Source organism: Oryzias latipes, chromosome 15, assembly GCF_053564925.1.
Source record: "Oryzias latipes strain Hd-rR chromosome 15, Olatipes_Hd-rR_3.1".
NCBI lineage: Eukaryota > Metazoa > Chordata > Actinopteri > Beloniformes > Adrianichthyidae > Oryzias > Oryzias latipes.
The window spans coordinates 29,310,666-29,326,188 of record NC_136251.1 but is presented as its reverse complement, the minus strand read 5'-3'; the positions used below and the strand labels follow the sequence as shown (position 1 = coordinate 29,326,188).

Here is a 15,523-nt window from a genome sequence, read left to right as displayed (position 1 = left end):
GGGTTGGCCCATTGAGCAAAAATATTCAGGTTCATTTTTTTTCTTCGGGGATGCTGCAGGTCGTAGTGAACAACAGATGATAAGTGGGCGGTCCTTCCATGCAACCTGACTGTTAGAAATGTGGAAATTAGACAATCAAAGGACAGTTCGTATGGGAGATTCACATGCCACTGGCATAAGGACTAGACTGGCATAAGGACTAGACTGACAACCAGAGTGTGGCTGTTGCTCTATGGCCCAGACATCCCAAAACCCCCAGCATGTGACTGAGGCCATACAAGAGGCTGTTCAACCACGGAGGCAGCAAAAGTATTGTATGAATTCCATGTCTTTTAGTCAGTTAACCTGTTGTCAGACAACATGGTCTCAAATGAAATTATTTTATAGCCACTCGAGTCCCTATTCAAAACAACGTTGAAGATGAGAAGCGTTTGTTGTGTCTCTATTGTAATGTTCCTAGTAAATATGATGAACTGGTTTTAGAAAAGGATCCTCTGTTTTGAACGGCTGTCTCATTTTTACAGCTTTAAATGGGCTTGATCCCCCACTTTTAATGAGTTGCATACATAGGAGAAAACAATGTAGAGCGTTGACTGTTATACACTACATTTAGTGAAATGGATCAGAGGTGCAACGGTTTGGAACACACTGCCTGATCACATCAGTAAAGGCCCGTACACACCGGGACGAATATTCGCCAGGCGTTATTCGCCAGCGTTTTTCGCCACGTTTTTTGTGTTCACACCCAGGCGATTTTCGCTGACGATGAGTGGAGTGAACATGCAATTTCATTCCCTGACATTAGATGGCGCTTAATGTAAAACAGAAATACTCCTGTACACAAGGTGGCGCTGCGCAACTTTACGCTTCTTAAAGTCGCTTTTCACTCAGAAGAAGAGAGCAAGTACTTACACGCTTGTCAGAATCAAACAAAGAAAACATGAATATTTCAAGCACCAGTAGCTCCAACTGGTGCTTGGTTCGGGGATATTTTAGAATGTCCGTCATTATTCCTTCGCGGCAGTGTAGACGCTACTTGGCGTCTATCTTCTTCGCTGGTATGTGTGCTCAGCAAGGCAGTTTTGTGTTTGAGCGCCCCCAAGTTGTGTTTTACTGTAACTTCAGAAGCTCCAGACACGTGAGCAAAAGCGCCATTCTCATTGGTCGAGTAGATTTCGACGCGACGCGACGGAAAAAAAAAACGAACCCGCTTTAACGGGCGTTTTTTGACGCTTTAACGCCTGGCGTTTTTTCGCGTCGGTGTGCACACTCTCGTTGGTGCCCTTTGTTTAGTGACGAGGCGTTAAACGTCGGCGAAAATCGCCGGCGAAATTCGTCCCGGTGTGAACAGGCCTTATCTCTGAAAATCACACAGTTACAAACAAACCAGACATGCACCCATAGTTGAAATGATCCTTCAGGAGCATTCATCCTAGAGTTGTTTTATGGTGTAAACAGTCATGTTTGTGGTCATGTCTACTCTGTGTTGTTGTCTAAGTTTTCATGTCCCTCAATGTGCCCGATGTCTGTTTGTGTCTTTTGTCTTTACCTGCGTTATGACAAAAGATATTTAGCTTTTGGGTTAATTCTGGCATATTTATGTTCTAGCTATGCTTAAACGTAGATTATTGTGCATTGTCCCAATGAATCGGTTAGTTCAAAAGGAGCCAAAGTCCACAATTTTTTAAAGTAGAGATATTATATGTTCTATGGTCTTCAAGGGAAAAGCTATCTGATTATGTGCAAAAAAGTCCCAAGTCCGTTGTAATGTGTTGACTATGCTTGACATTTAAAATGCATTAATGCAAATCCCTGGACTTGGGCCTCTCTTGCATGGGTTCAGCTTTATCCCATAGAGGGCAGCACTAGTTACCCAATATGGCAGCACCCCTGTTTAATTCAAGAAGGGCCCAAGTCCAGAGACTTTAGTTTGCTAGTCCTCTGAAATGATAAAAGTGAGGTGCTTCATATTATAGCATTTGTAAGCTATGAACTGGTGCTAAATCTGGGTAAAGTATTAATCATTTGGTGTAGCCTCCCTTTAAGCTATGCAATTAAAATAATTTCCTGGCAAAACAAACCTCTTGGACTTGGGCCCCTTTTGAACTAACCGATTCAATTCAAATTACAATTTAATTCCAAAACCAACCCAAAATTTCGGATCTCTCTGTCAGAAATGTAAAACACTAAATTTATTCTCCTTCCTAACAAAAAATTCTAGTAATAAATTGAGTTTTTCTCATGAAAGAATGAAAAATCAGATAACACTTTTGCTGCCAGCAGCACACTTTGGCAGAAAAAGCCAAACGATGTCTTACTCAGTTTGAGACAGTCATATTTTGAAAATTATGGACTCAAAGACTAAATGTCTCAAGCATGATGTACTCCAATTTTCAGCGCTGCTGCCACGCAGCTGTGAATCCTGGGTAATACTGAGACATCTATTTGTTCAGCTGTAATGTGTAAAATATTTGAGGCGTATGAAGCATTTGTTGGATTAACATACAAATTAGGGACGAATCCTACAGCACGGCAGTTTCTGTCGGATGTTTTCTGCTACACAAGTTACTTGTTACGTTTTATGTTAATGAAATATCAGCACACAAGAATGTTATCACTTCTATTTAGTCACAGTGTGCCAAATGTTTTCTCATAATTGTGCAAAAACACATCAGTCTTGACTCAGTTGATTATCCAATTGCCCCTGTGACGATACGAAGAGCCTCGAATGTCAGCTGGGCTTTGGATGGAGAGCCGGAGCTCAGCACTTCCCCCAGGCTTTTGGTCCAAACCGTGTCTTCTCAAAGAGCTCGCCTTGCTCTTTGATGTGTGGATGGAGGCGTTTTGTTCAAAGGGATAACCTTTCCTGGGCACTTCTTTGAAATGATAATTCTCCAGCTTGCTGCGGGTGGAGCTGGAGCACCATCTGCAAAGAGGTCAATCAATGTCAAATAAGGCAACCGCTTACGGCCTCACCAGAGCCTCCCGCGCAGGTACCTGGCGTCTGCTGGTGCCACGCTGCGAATCTCTTAGCTTCTGGAAAAAGGAATATCACAGATTGTGAGCTGCGTAGTTGTCCTTTCACGGATCAGAGGACGGTTTTGAATTAATCTGGTCGAGTGTTTTTTGCAGACATGTGAGGCCCGAGTTGAGTTTTCCTTTTCTGTGCAGCAAGCACTTTCTGTGTACCAGTGGTGAGAGGGACACAGCTGTGTGTAATTACCTCAGTAATATAGCCTGGATATGGTCCACCTGCTGCAGAGTGAACCCTCTATCCAACCCAACGCTTCTGACAGAAAAAGGGATGAGTGCCTGCTGATTACAGCTTTGATGATGCAGCGAGGAGGCTGTGTTTTATGGGGAGATATATCTGGCTCTGGGATAATTTGCTGGAATTATTCAATCTTTCTTGAACAATGGCATGTATTATCAAGGCGGGATCACAGACTCAACACTCAAATGTTACATGTCACGTCAGAGATAAATTATGTTTCTTAATAAAAAATGGATGTGATTCTCTGACTTCACCAGCTTCCCGTTTATAAAATTAAAAATCAAGTTTACTAACTTTAGAAAATATTTAAAATATATATATTTAATGAAAATACAAACACTGGCGCCACGCTGCTTTTCCCCATCTGGATGCTGGAGTTGTAGCTCGACAAAGAAGTGTAGGACAGAGACACAACTCTCCCATGGGTGTGGGCTCCAGCTGGAGCAGACATGCTAGGGCAACGTGTTCCTATTATTGTTTGTGACAGAGTGAAGACGGAAACGCAAGAAACAGAAATGTGTGCGTGGAGTCTGCACGCCGGATGCCGCTGCGACTGCCCTCTGTGTAATTATGGGCATGGGTGGCCAGCGATGACAGCTCATCTGTTAGCCAGCTAGCGGGAGTCCGGTGCACCTGGCGAGCGACAGACAGGTGCAAAATATGAATCCGATGTAGAAATAAAAAATATATAAATAAACAAGTTAGTGTGTGACACTTTGTTTAGGTTTAGGTGTTTAGGTTGATTTAAAAATAAATTCTGCATTTTACTGTAAAGGAGTAACTTATTCAAAATTTCTCTAACTTCAATTACTTTTAATGAATTTTATTATACATTATAAAAATGAGAAATTTCACAATTTTATTTTACATCAGTCAAAAAAACCAATGAATTTCTTTAATTTTGTAGTTGTTTTTTATTTATCTGCTTCTGTCAGTGGCTCCAGCTGGCAGGAGTCTGGCACACCTGGCGAGCGACGGACAGGTGCAAAATAGTAAACAAAGTTTTTTTTTTTTTATTAAATAAGTGAAATCTGTTTGGGGTTGGTTTTAAACTTTTTTTAAATATTTTTTTCTGCATTTTTACTGTAAAGGTAGACTTTTTGTTGCTTTAGACGAGATTTTATCTTCCACCTCTTGTTTTTTTGACAACTATGAATTCCTAGTTCAGGTGTTTGCTTTCCATAAAAATAATAATATTTTCCATTCTTGGATTCAGAAATCTAAGAATGTATTTCATTTTTCTAGTTTTCATAAGTTGCTCCTGTCTGCTTGGCCATGACAGCTCGTCTGTTATCCTGCTACACCTGGTGAGCGACACACAGGTGCAAAATATTAATCGAATGTAGATATCAATTTTTTCAATTTAAACAAAAGACTATATGAGACTTTGAAATCTGTTAAGGGTTGATTTTAAACTTTTAAAAATAGTTATTTCTGGATTTTTACTGTAAAGGAGGAACTTATTCAAATGTAGAATCTTCCTCTTGTTTTTTTTTAATAATTATACATTCTATAAAGCATTTTTTTCATCAAAAAACATATGAATAAAATGACCTATGAATCTTTTCTAGTTTTTCTAAGTTGCTCCTGTTGGCGCTACACTCAAACTTGTTGTGCAGAGCACGTTTTTATCAATATGACCATCCCTCCTGTTCGAAGCCATGGGATCCAATCAGTGATGAGTAATGGCTGGGCAGGTTAGCGTGCGGTGATCCCAGCTTTCTAATTAGTCTTCCATTAACTTTTTCAACCTTGGCAACTCCAGGGTGCACGCTCAACATACACAATCTTCAGCCCAAACACCGGACCTCTGATCTTAAAACCTTCAGTGAAATATCTGCGTGTTCCTCTCATCTGTGCTTGTTTAAGTAAAGCCTGACATGACCGGCGGTGTCTGTTCCGGTACCTGTGTTCCGGTACCTGTGTGCCGATACCTGTGTGCCGGTTCCAGATCACCCTCTATGTTGACTCTTGGGCAGACCGTCAAGATGCTGCAGCAAGGAGGACAAAACGGAAATGCCTGAAATGGTCGTTTCATTTTTTTAACTTAGGAAAATCTAAAACTCACGAATATTTCTTAGATGAAACTTTCCATTAGACTGATTAAATTACTATCTATGTGTAAAGTCACATGTACCAGGACGGGGGGGTTGGCCTGCAGGGATTGAGTTTTTCAGGCCCGTGGAGGGTCATGCAAAGACCCACTCCCAATAAAAATGGTGTTTGTAACATGTTCTTGTGGCATTTTCCTGAAGTCAACTCAAGACACTTTTACTCATAAATGCTTTTGGCTGACTGGTTTCATTGTTATTGTTATATTTTTATTCTACGTTTATTTTTCTGCTTTTACTGTATGTTTTTACTGTTCAGCGCTTTGTGATTTTAAATGTGAAAGGCGCTCTATAAATAAACCTTACTTACTTACTATGACGTATTTGTGACGTAAGCTGGCTGAAGCACAAGCTCCCGGCTCCGAGCCCTCAGCGATGGGGAGGGGAAAGGGGGCGTGGTTGCTCCGCCCCAAAATTCCCTGTACAGGTTAGACCTGCAGACCCGCAGACAGCCCATACCTTCCTGAAAGGGCATTTGGGGTTTTATTTTTTACATGCTGGCCTGTCTGTCTGATGCAAAACATGACTTTAGGAAATGTTCTGTTGTACAGTTTTTATTATTTTTTTATAATAGCGTACCAGATTCAGTCTGCTGGAAATTCCTGCAGAGCAGCTGCCCTGTGGCCTTCCTGCACACAGTGGTATGCTTCATCATAGAGCATCATCACTTTTCTGTTTGTCAGCCAGCCCCCCCACTTCAAAGGACACTCGAAGCTTTCTATTGTTGAAGGTTTGAGAGTCTACATATTATGAACAAAGCCCCCCAGGACATCTAGCAAAATAAAATGTTAGCAGCCTGAATGCAGCGCCTAACATTTACTCCAAAGCACTGATCATAAACTATTTATAGCTGCATGTCTATATGAGTATCAGAAGGGTGCCTCTTTAAATTGGACCCCATCGGCGGGGTCAGAGACGGGGCTGTTAGCTTTCTTTATCCAATAAGAATATCACCATGTTGCATTGAGAAGGATGGCTGGCAGATGGCTTTCCTGTTAAATTGCCATCATTCTGTCAAGCAATTATCTGCTGCCGTGGTGGGTTATGGGTTTCTGTGGCTAATGCCGGCGCTCCGTGTGATGGAGAGGGGTAAAGGTGGAGCCGCTGACCTCCGTCTCCATCATTTCTCCACAAAGCTCCTTCAATCAGACACTATTGAAGTCGCTCGGGGTAACTTCCTGTTTAGTACTCAACCTTTATGTGGTGTTAACAAAAAAAATGTAACAATAATTTATTTTCCAATAGATGTCTTGCGTATTCTGACATTTGCTCATCACCACAAACCCCGTTTTTTTGCTAAAATATTTGATTTGAAGTTTCATAAAAGTAATAAAAGAAAACGCTTGGTTTTACTTTGTAAACATATTCGAAAAATTTGAACTCAGTGTCAAGGAGGAATTCTACTTCAAAATAAAAGAAAGCTCTTTGCTTCTCCATCCGCAGGGCCGGTCGGCTGAAAATAGATGTTCAGACATTTTACAAAAGCTTTTTCTTTTTTTACATTAGTGAACTTTAAATTCCACCCCTTTAAAACTAAGATCGTAAAGCAGGATGGAAAAAACGTTTGTTAGCGTTTCCCTTTTAGTTCTGTCCTGCCATCGTCTTGGATTGAAGGACCTGAATGTTTTTCGCAATTCTGCCAACATTTCATGCTCAAACACTCACCTTCACTAAATCTGCACGCACAGAGCACACGGACAAATGAATTTTGGACAAAGTCAACGAATCCCCCCCCCCCCAAAAAAAAACAACAAATAAATAAACAACAATGATGACATCACAGCGGGAGAAAATGTCAAAACAATAAATGGGGCCAAAATTTTTAAAATCCACTCATGAAGCCGAAACACAGGTGTCGGAAATAATAAAAGGAAGTTTTGAAATTATTATGGGATGGCCACAGAACAGAGGGCTTGGCGGCCATTTTCCTGCAAATTTGGCGATTTTCACAATTTTGCATAATATGGGAAAAGAAAACCTGTTTGAGTGATCCTCATGTCACACACATGCCCCCAGTGTAAGTCTACAACCATAACCAACGTTTTGTTGACCTTTGACTTCAGGAAGAGGCCGCCATCTTGAACTTTCAAAAAAAAAAATCACCTTTTGCACGAACTACAAATTTAAATTCCTCCTAGGGATTCCGATCTATTGCCTCCTTACTCCTCTTTTTAAGCTACTTGGGAAAAAATTTTGGTTTTAGAAGTTGTCGATTTTTAGCTGCGTTAGTGTAGTGAGCGTTCAAAAATGGCGTTCGTCTTTTGACCACATATTTTTCTTACCAGGTTATTGTGAAAATTTGATACGCAAATTGTTAGCTCAAGCTTAATAAAACAATATGAATATTAATGTGACTATATTAGGAATGTAGCCAACAAAACCTCCGTTGCTAAGGAAATTCAAAAATGTACTTTTGCCGATTCTTCTAAGATTATCATTGGCCTGTTTGTTGCTTCCAGGTGACCAAAAGTGAAAATGGTTGCTATGGAGATAAAACTAACAGAAAAGCTGCCATTTTGAAAATGTTTTTTTTTTTTCACGAATTTGTCAAATGCAGCACTGAATAAGGTGGCAGGGGGTAAAGGGGGGTAGTGAGGGGTGCTAAGCAGTTAGGACGTGTTAAAATGGGGGGGCGAGGGCAGGGCAGGTAGCGCTGTTTGAGGCTTTAATTTTTTTTTCTTTCAAAAGGCTCCAATCTTTGTAAACTATCTGTTTTTACGATGTAAAATTAGCTTTTCATTTTAGGAACGTTTTTTAATTTATGGATACTTTTTGGGCTTAATTTGTCGCATTAAAGATAAAAATATCTCATTTCATGGTGTCATAAATTATTGCTTTGGTTTTTAAATTTCTCTAATGTTTCTTTATTTCCTTCAAACGCTCTTCTCTTTCTCCTGGTTGTACAATTTTCTGTACATTTAAATATAAAAAAAATAATCTGTTTCTCATTTCCCGTTGTTATTCTAAAATTGTCGAACTGCCCAGCGTGTCTTCCTGCTGTATAATTTACAGGCAAACCTTTGTCCTTTTTGTTCTTTTGTGCAGATCACACGGGTCATTTTCTGCGTCTTCCTGGAGAATGATTTTGCCATCTACAAGAAGAAAATGTCTGACTTTTTCAAAGGTACGTCTGTGTTCTCTAGTATTTACCCACCTTAAGCTCTGAGAATCGTGAATCCAGTACTTCTAATGCTTCACATGCTTGGAGAGGCCCGTCTTTGCAGGTTTTTTATGTTAATTGAGCTCTTGAATGACAAGTTCAAATGTAATTTCAGACGGTTATTTGGTAGAATTTGTGCTGACAGTTTTAAAAAACACAAGTGTCACTTGTTGTCTTATAAAGACCAGCGTATACGTTTTTTTTAGTTTATCTTCCTCGCACGTTTTTCTTGTGAGACTTAAATGTCAGATTTGATTGACTATAATAATGACATGAATGTGGAGCAAAATAGAAAGTGTGCGTGTGCCTAGCAACTGATCGTCCCTGGCTACTGCTTCTCTCGGCTCTGTGCGAAATAAACAAACATCCATTATCTCCTGCTCCCGCTTTCTTCTCTGTCCCTTTCGCAATCCCCTCCCCTCTTTCATGCCATCATCTTCATGCATGGACCGGGAGCAGTCACCAGCTCTGATAGGGCTCCACAGAGGATTGAACTGAATAGCTCGGGAGCTGAAAGAGGCTGGCTGGTTTCGGCAGCCCAGCATTACCTCCCATTTGCCTCACTTTTCCCTCCTCACCTCCCCAGCGGAATACCAGCTCTCAGGCCTTCATCTGGCTGTTCCCAGATGGAGAGTGTTTTGTTCTCTGTGCACTCCTGTCACCTCCACCCCCCCCCCCCCCCCCCTCTACCCAGTCTTTTCCAAGAGAGATTACATTCCAGGGAGAGACCTTAATTATGCCTGTCTGCCCCTGTGCATCCAGCACCCATCTCATCATATTAGTGCTGTGAAAGGAAGCTGTTCTCCAGTGATGACTATTACCATTTAAAAGAGTCGCCTAGGCAGTGAATGCATGCATGGTGCTCCCATGAATGCTTTCATCAGTGCATCAGTGAGAATGTCACAAAAAGCTCTGAGACTTATTTCATAGATCCCAGAAAAGCTGTTGTTTACCAAGATACAGTTATTTGCTCATGAGGAAGAATAAAGTCAGTCGGTGGTTTAATGTTGGGTCGCTTAGACAGAACATAGCAAAAAGTCTTAGTTACAACTGTCCCTATGGATGGATATGGGCGAAAAATGGACAAACCTGTACAGGGCACGCAGGTGGCCCACAGGTAATAGCAGGGCCATGGACCATTTAGTGTACCTGCAGAGGGAACATGTCTATACACATTTTATCTACAGGCAAGCTGCGAGCGACAGGTTGCTCAAAGGTTTGTAAGGTAAGAAAGTGTGAGACGAAGGCGTGTCGCACGGATATTTTATTTTGGACCCTCCAAAATCCTGCAAGGAGCCTGTTAGTTCATTGAAAATTGAACCACCAAAGAGCAGTATTTGTGGGCATCCTACGGGCGTCCACGGAGCTCTGGCACATCACATGCAAATCCCCTGCATCCCTATTCATGCGCAGCCAGTAAGGAACTAGACTTGCACCTTAGTAATAACCAAAGTGTAGCATAAGGACACTGTACGACGGCATGTGCAACTTCTATTAGCCTAAAGCTACGCTCATCTCGTCCTTGCCAACGCATGTTCAAGCGGCCACTTCCAATGAAAAGTTTATGTAAACGTGCATTTTGGGCTTCCACGTTAAAAATACTTGCAATTAGGTGGAGCTACGCAATTTTTATACCAAAACATGTGATCACTGAACGGACATTTAAAGTTAAACCAGTTAAAAATTTGACCAATCAGGCACCCAGATTTTGTGGTGCCCTACTAACTGCGTCCTTTTTAGTTAGGATATCGTTGTATAGTTAGAATATCGTTCCAATATCGTTGGAATTTTGATCATGAAGGAGACATTAATAATGGCAGTTTGTGGCTGCTTGGACCTCTACGACCCCAAGTCTTTCATGTGTTGAAATAGATCTGTGATCTATTAGATTTGCACCGCTTTGACATTTCGCACCAAGCCTCCTCCAACTGTAGCTCCATGCGCTACTATGAGGCAGCGACAGTCCAGTGTGAACACTGTATGCTGAAAGTGCGTTCAAACACTGAACACGTGTGACATGCCCAGTGTGAACAAAGCCTTCTCATCCAGTCACATTGCTTGCCCTACTGTCGGGGCATCTTTACCTTCCTGTGCACGTGTGCATGCACGTGCATGCAGGGGATAAATCTCTCTGTCGTAGAAGTCTTCTTCACTCTGGGTCAGTTTCTTGCTCTATACACGCAGCATTCTCACCTTCACCTGTTCTGCTTCTTCTTCACATGGAAGATGAAGAGGTTTAGCACTTTCTTGGTGGGAACAGAAGCTGTTTTGAAGCATCTTCATTATCTGGAGCTCACAGGTTTAAAATATTAAGCTGAAAGGGAAGTTGTGAGGAAGGAAATGCTGATTAGTATGATTGCACCATGCTGCTGCCACATAACCTTACAGTCTAAAAGGACTTGCTTTTAGTCAGCACAGAATGTCAGGAGTGAATCAGGCTGTGAATGAGCTCCGCAGGTGCACATTCAGAACTTCTCATCATCCTCACTGCCTCGTAGATCCTACCACAGCCCTGAATGCCTCACACAGAGGCGCCACATGCTTCTGCAGGATCCTTGCTTTTTAATAGTCTTCCGTTGCACTTACCTTCTCTTTTTCATCGTCGTCTTCTCACTTTTGCTTTTTCAAACTCACAGGCTGCGCAGCCTGTGGGATTAACGGCTGTAGTGGGCTTCCTGTCATTCGTTCACAATAGTGTGGGGTCATGTGAAACATCATATCTTTGCTCTCAAGTCAGTTTCAAGCACGTTTGAGGTCAAGAAAGAGTTCACAGAATTTCATTTTGAAATAGGCTCCTCTCATTTTTCATCATATACCGGCTTTCCTCAAATTCAAGCAATCTGTGGCATAACAATACCCGGAGCAGGAGGATGTAAACAGGAAATTTGCATAAAGGAAATTACCTTATTATAGTGTTTCCAGCAGCAGTCAGCATGAAGAGTCTGAAATGCGGGTACTTAACTGTAGAAAGAGGAGACAAGACGTGAGCTCCGACCATAGACTGTACATGAGAACTGGAGGGAGTGAGTGTGACGTCACCCACAGAAAATGCCCCAACTAGACGAGGTCAATTCAGTCGCCATTTTTTTTTTTTTTTTTTTTGCAAAATACGGACGTTGCCATGTTGGAACCAGAAATTGTCAGTAAGCGGTGATTGATCCGAGCCAACGTTTCTATGGCAACCACTCTAAGAAATGGGATTGAGTTTTTCGGAAGTCCACGCCCCTAAAACTTGAAACCAGGCTACACAAAATATGTCCATCAAACCTTTTGAACGTTGAACGCCATACAGTTTGTAACTTGTATAACTTGAACTACAGAGAAAAATATGAATTATCAAGAACATGTAAAAAAAAAGGTAGCAGAGCAAGAATGGTTATTGTAAATATTGTATTTGGTATGAAAAATATACTGGATGTTTAGGTGCACTGACACCGAATTTAAAAATGTATGTCATACATATAAATATATTTAAAAAATGAGTGACACAGATAAAACAAATGGTACTATGACCACGCTAACTCACAACCTTATTACTGTCCGACTAACATTCTGACGGCTGGTACCTTTTTTTTTTTTTTTTTTTTTTTTTTTTTTTTTTTTTTTAAAAGGTACCAGCCGTGGAGACGGCTGGTACCTTTTAAAATCGTTTCGACAACCAGAGCTGCTAGATAGAAAGACGGTTTTCCAGCCCAATAGTCATCTAAAGACCAGGTTCCACAAAAAAACGCCCCAGAATTTGAAAGTCCAACTTTTGAGACATTTTAAAATGATATTAGAGCCACAATTTTGTTGCTAGTCAGAGCAAAACATGGACTGACTCCCATTGAGCTTCATTAACACCCAAAGGAGATCAAACGTGAGCTATCGAACCCCCCCCCCCCCCCCCCAATTCCTTTTTCCCCCTAAAACATTAAGAACAATTAGAAGGAAAAAAAACGGAGAAAAAATTACAAAGTTAAGCAAAAGTCCTTGTGAAACAATAATAGGGAGCCATTGGACTTTTGGTACTTCCTGTTTAGAACGCCAGGAGGGAGGGGTCACTCGGTCCAGTTCTCATATACAGTCAATTCCTCCAACACTTTTATGTGCAAACTGCACAGGAGACAGAAAGTTGCACTTCCACAATTTTCCAATCATAATGAGTTATTCAAACACATGGAGGCAACTTTTGCTTTGCACCAGATTAAACAGTTTAATCAGACAAACCAAACAAGTTCCTGAAGTGTTTCCATACATTTAGAGTCTCGTCTGCTACTGACATTGAAAGAAGCCCCCCCCAGAACTGAACTTATACTGTAAAGGACTGTTTATTTCGCATCTTAAAGGACAAGAAGTTTAGAGATAGTTTAACAAACTGCTCTTGAAACTTGTATTTGACAATATCCAGGACTTACTGGCCAACTTTGAAAAAAAAGAGACGATTAATTGATTTACATGCACAGCTCAATCAGTGGAATTAATCAAGCGATTCCGTTTTGTGTTTCACCTCACAACACGCTTGCTTTTTGGCGTGTATTCCTATGCAAGTATGGAAGCAGCTGTGGTTGTAGAGAAAAAAACAAAGCATGAAGAAATTGATTCTGGGTACACTCCTCCTCCTCTAATATGATCCGGGTGGCTGCCCACAAGCGGGGCTCCATCTCCTCTTCTCCTCAATCAGCCACGCCGCTGACAGTATTAACACAGCCCACAGATCTGCAGAGGCCGCTGCATTTTCCTCAGCTGTTTCACTGACTTTCCAATTGACATTTATTTACATGGCTCTTAATACTCTCCGTGATCCCAGTCCGTCGGCCCTCCTTCACACGCATGTGCATGCACAGATCTGCACTAAAATGTCCATTACAAAAGCAGCACCCCCCACTGCTTTGGAAGAGCTAAAGCTGTGCTGCACACTGGCTTTTATCACACACGTGTAATTTGTTTTTGGAGGATACGAAAAGCTATAGGAACCCTGTGAAGGGTGAAAATGAAGTCTCACAAAGCAGTTCTTTGGTGCTGGAAAACGGGGGAACCGTGGTGTGCCGGTGATGTGATGGAGGGAAAGCGCAGTCATCTTCAGGAGGAACCAGTTAAACATGAATGTTTCTGCAGAAACGGAACTTCTGCAAGGACATGTTTACTTTCTATTCTGGTTTCTAAGGATTTCAAGTTTCACTTCACACATTTTAGGTCTAAAGTCCTATGTACAATTTTAACTTTAAGAAAACAGACCTTATGATTATGATTTAAAGTTTAAAAAGTTTTTACTGTGCTCTTAAAAAAATAGAGGTAATATCTGGACAATATAAACATCATTTTTCATGTTAATCTGTCATTTTTCACTGCGACAAGCCTGAATATTCAGCTAAAACTAAAACTTTGACTTTTTTTTTTTAGGACTTCTCCCTTACTTAAAGTAGGAATTGTTTTTCAAGGTTCTACACATAAAAAAGCAATATTTTCATGTCCTACAGCAGTCATGGACTGAAGGGACCACATTGTTTCTGCAATTCTTCGTTCTTACCTCAAAAACTCACCAAAATTTGCACATACCTGGTAGAAAGGAATTTTCGACATAAACGGACAAAAAATTTGCAATTTTCATATTTTTGCACAATATGGGAGAAGAAAAAAAAAGTTGCCTTCAGCCAATGAGGGCAGGTAAAAATGGGGTAACGGGGGGCAGCGAAAGGGGGGTATCGTTACGCATCGCCGCTCACAGCTTTAACTTTTCTCATAACTACATTATTTGAATGGATTTGAATTCAAAGTCTCCTTCAAGCATGCCACTTCCTTTGTCATTTGTACCACTAAACTAATGTTTTTTAAAGGGCTCACAGACGTCTTCGTTTGTCGTTTATTCGTAGCGTTTGCAGGAAGCCTCACACGTTTAGTCCATCCTGTCCAAGCGGAAATCTCCCTTTTTGTTTAAATATCTGTGGTTCAACAAGATAAGAGCGGCTCTGGAAGCTCAGACAGGAGATAAAACGCAGGCGCCGCACATCTCCCACTAACCGACTGCTATCTTTTCAAATGATTATAGCTGAAAAAGTTTGCTGAAAAATCCAGTGATGAGGAATGATCATGCTTTGTGTGATTTTAATTCCCTTTTTCTTTATAAAAAGAAAACCATGAAGCATTCATTGATTTATTTATTTTTTTATTTTTTCCAAAAGTAAAGGGCGTTTTCTGTGTCTCTGGAAATAATATTCCAGAATTTGGCAGTCGTTTCCCTTCCTTTGCTGTTTTTACTTTATCACCGGGTCCTCTTTTGTTTCCCCGAGCAGGGTTAGATTAATGCACTGCACCCTTTTATTCAGTGTTATACAAAAGAAAGGCCTGTCGGTGGATCCACGGGGAGCTCTGATGGTTACACTTCTACAGAACAGATGACAACAGCCTTTCATCAAAGCCAACACTTTCTTTCGCTTGTTAACCGTACTGCTATCATTTCACAGATGCATGCACAGTCATACACAACTACATAATTATGCATGTGGCTTTGCAAATATTCCTCACTTTACTCATGTGTGGCGTGCACAAAGGAGGAGAATACATATTTACCGCATATAGATTATAGTGCAATGTCACAGAGTACCTTGAGGCATGCTGAGCTCTGCAAGATCTGAGTGTGTAGGAATTTGTTTTCATGTGTGATCCAGGAGCTGTAAGCGGGGGTCCGCGGCTCCGCTTCCCCCTCTCCTCTTACTTTACAGTTCCTCCTGAAGCATTTGCAGAAGCCTCCTCCCCGTTTCCCCACTGTGCAACTCAGCTCATCCACCCAGAAACTCATTCAGTTCACTCAGTCTGTCTCCAGCATTAGAGTTGCAGGAGAAGAAGAAAAAGAGGTGGGGGGTGGCAGGAGAAAAAAAATATCAAAAGGGCTTTTTAAAGCGCAATTGTCCGTGCCCGCCGAGAGTCCTCGTAATTTGAGGAAATTGGCGGTTTTGTGTCATTTATTCTGAGCTTACTGGTAGGAATTTAATTGAAAAA

General features: G+C 41.2%; 1 protein-coding gene and 1 long non-coding RNA gene across 5 annotated transcripts in view; one reads left to right on the top strand and one right to left on the bottom strand.

Annotated features, from left to right (window-relative positions):
• macrod2 (mono-ADP ribosylhydrolase 2) overlaps positions 1-15,523 on the top strand; it is a 427,772-nt gene that overhangs the window by 376,939 nt on the left and 35,310 nt on the right. For all 4 annotated transcript variants that reach the window (XM_078931417.1, XM_023963152.2, XM_023963153.2 and 1 more), the window contains exon 9: positions 8,431-8,509. In XM_078931417.1, the coding sequence (XP_078787543.1) occupies positions 8,431-8,509 (79 nt within the window). The remainder of the gene's footprint in view (positions 1-8,430; positions 8,510-15,523) is intronic.
• LOC144984055 (uncharacterized) lies at positions 12,055-14,163 on the bottom strand. Its single transcript, XR_013647679.1, has 2 exons — positions 12,183-14,163; positions 12,055-12,111 (listed from the first exon to the last, which is right to left on the bottom strand). It is a non-coding gene; the product is annotated as an uncharacterized LOC144984055 (long non-coding RNA).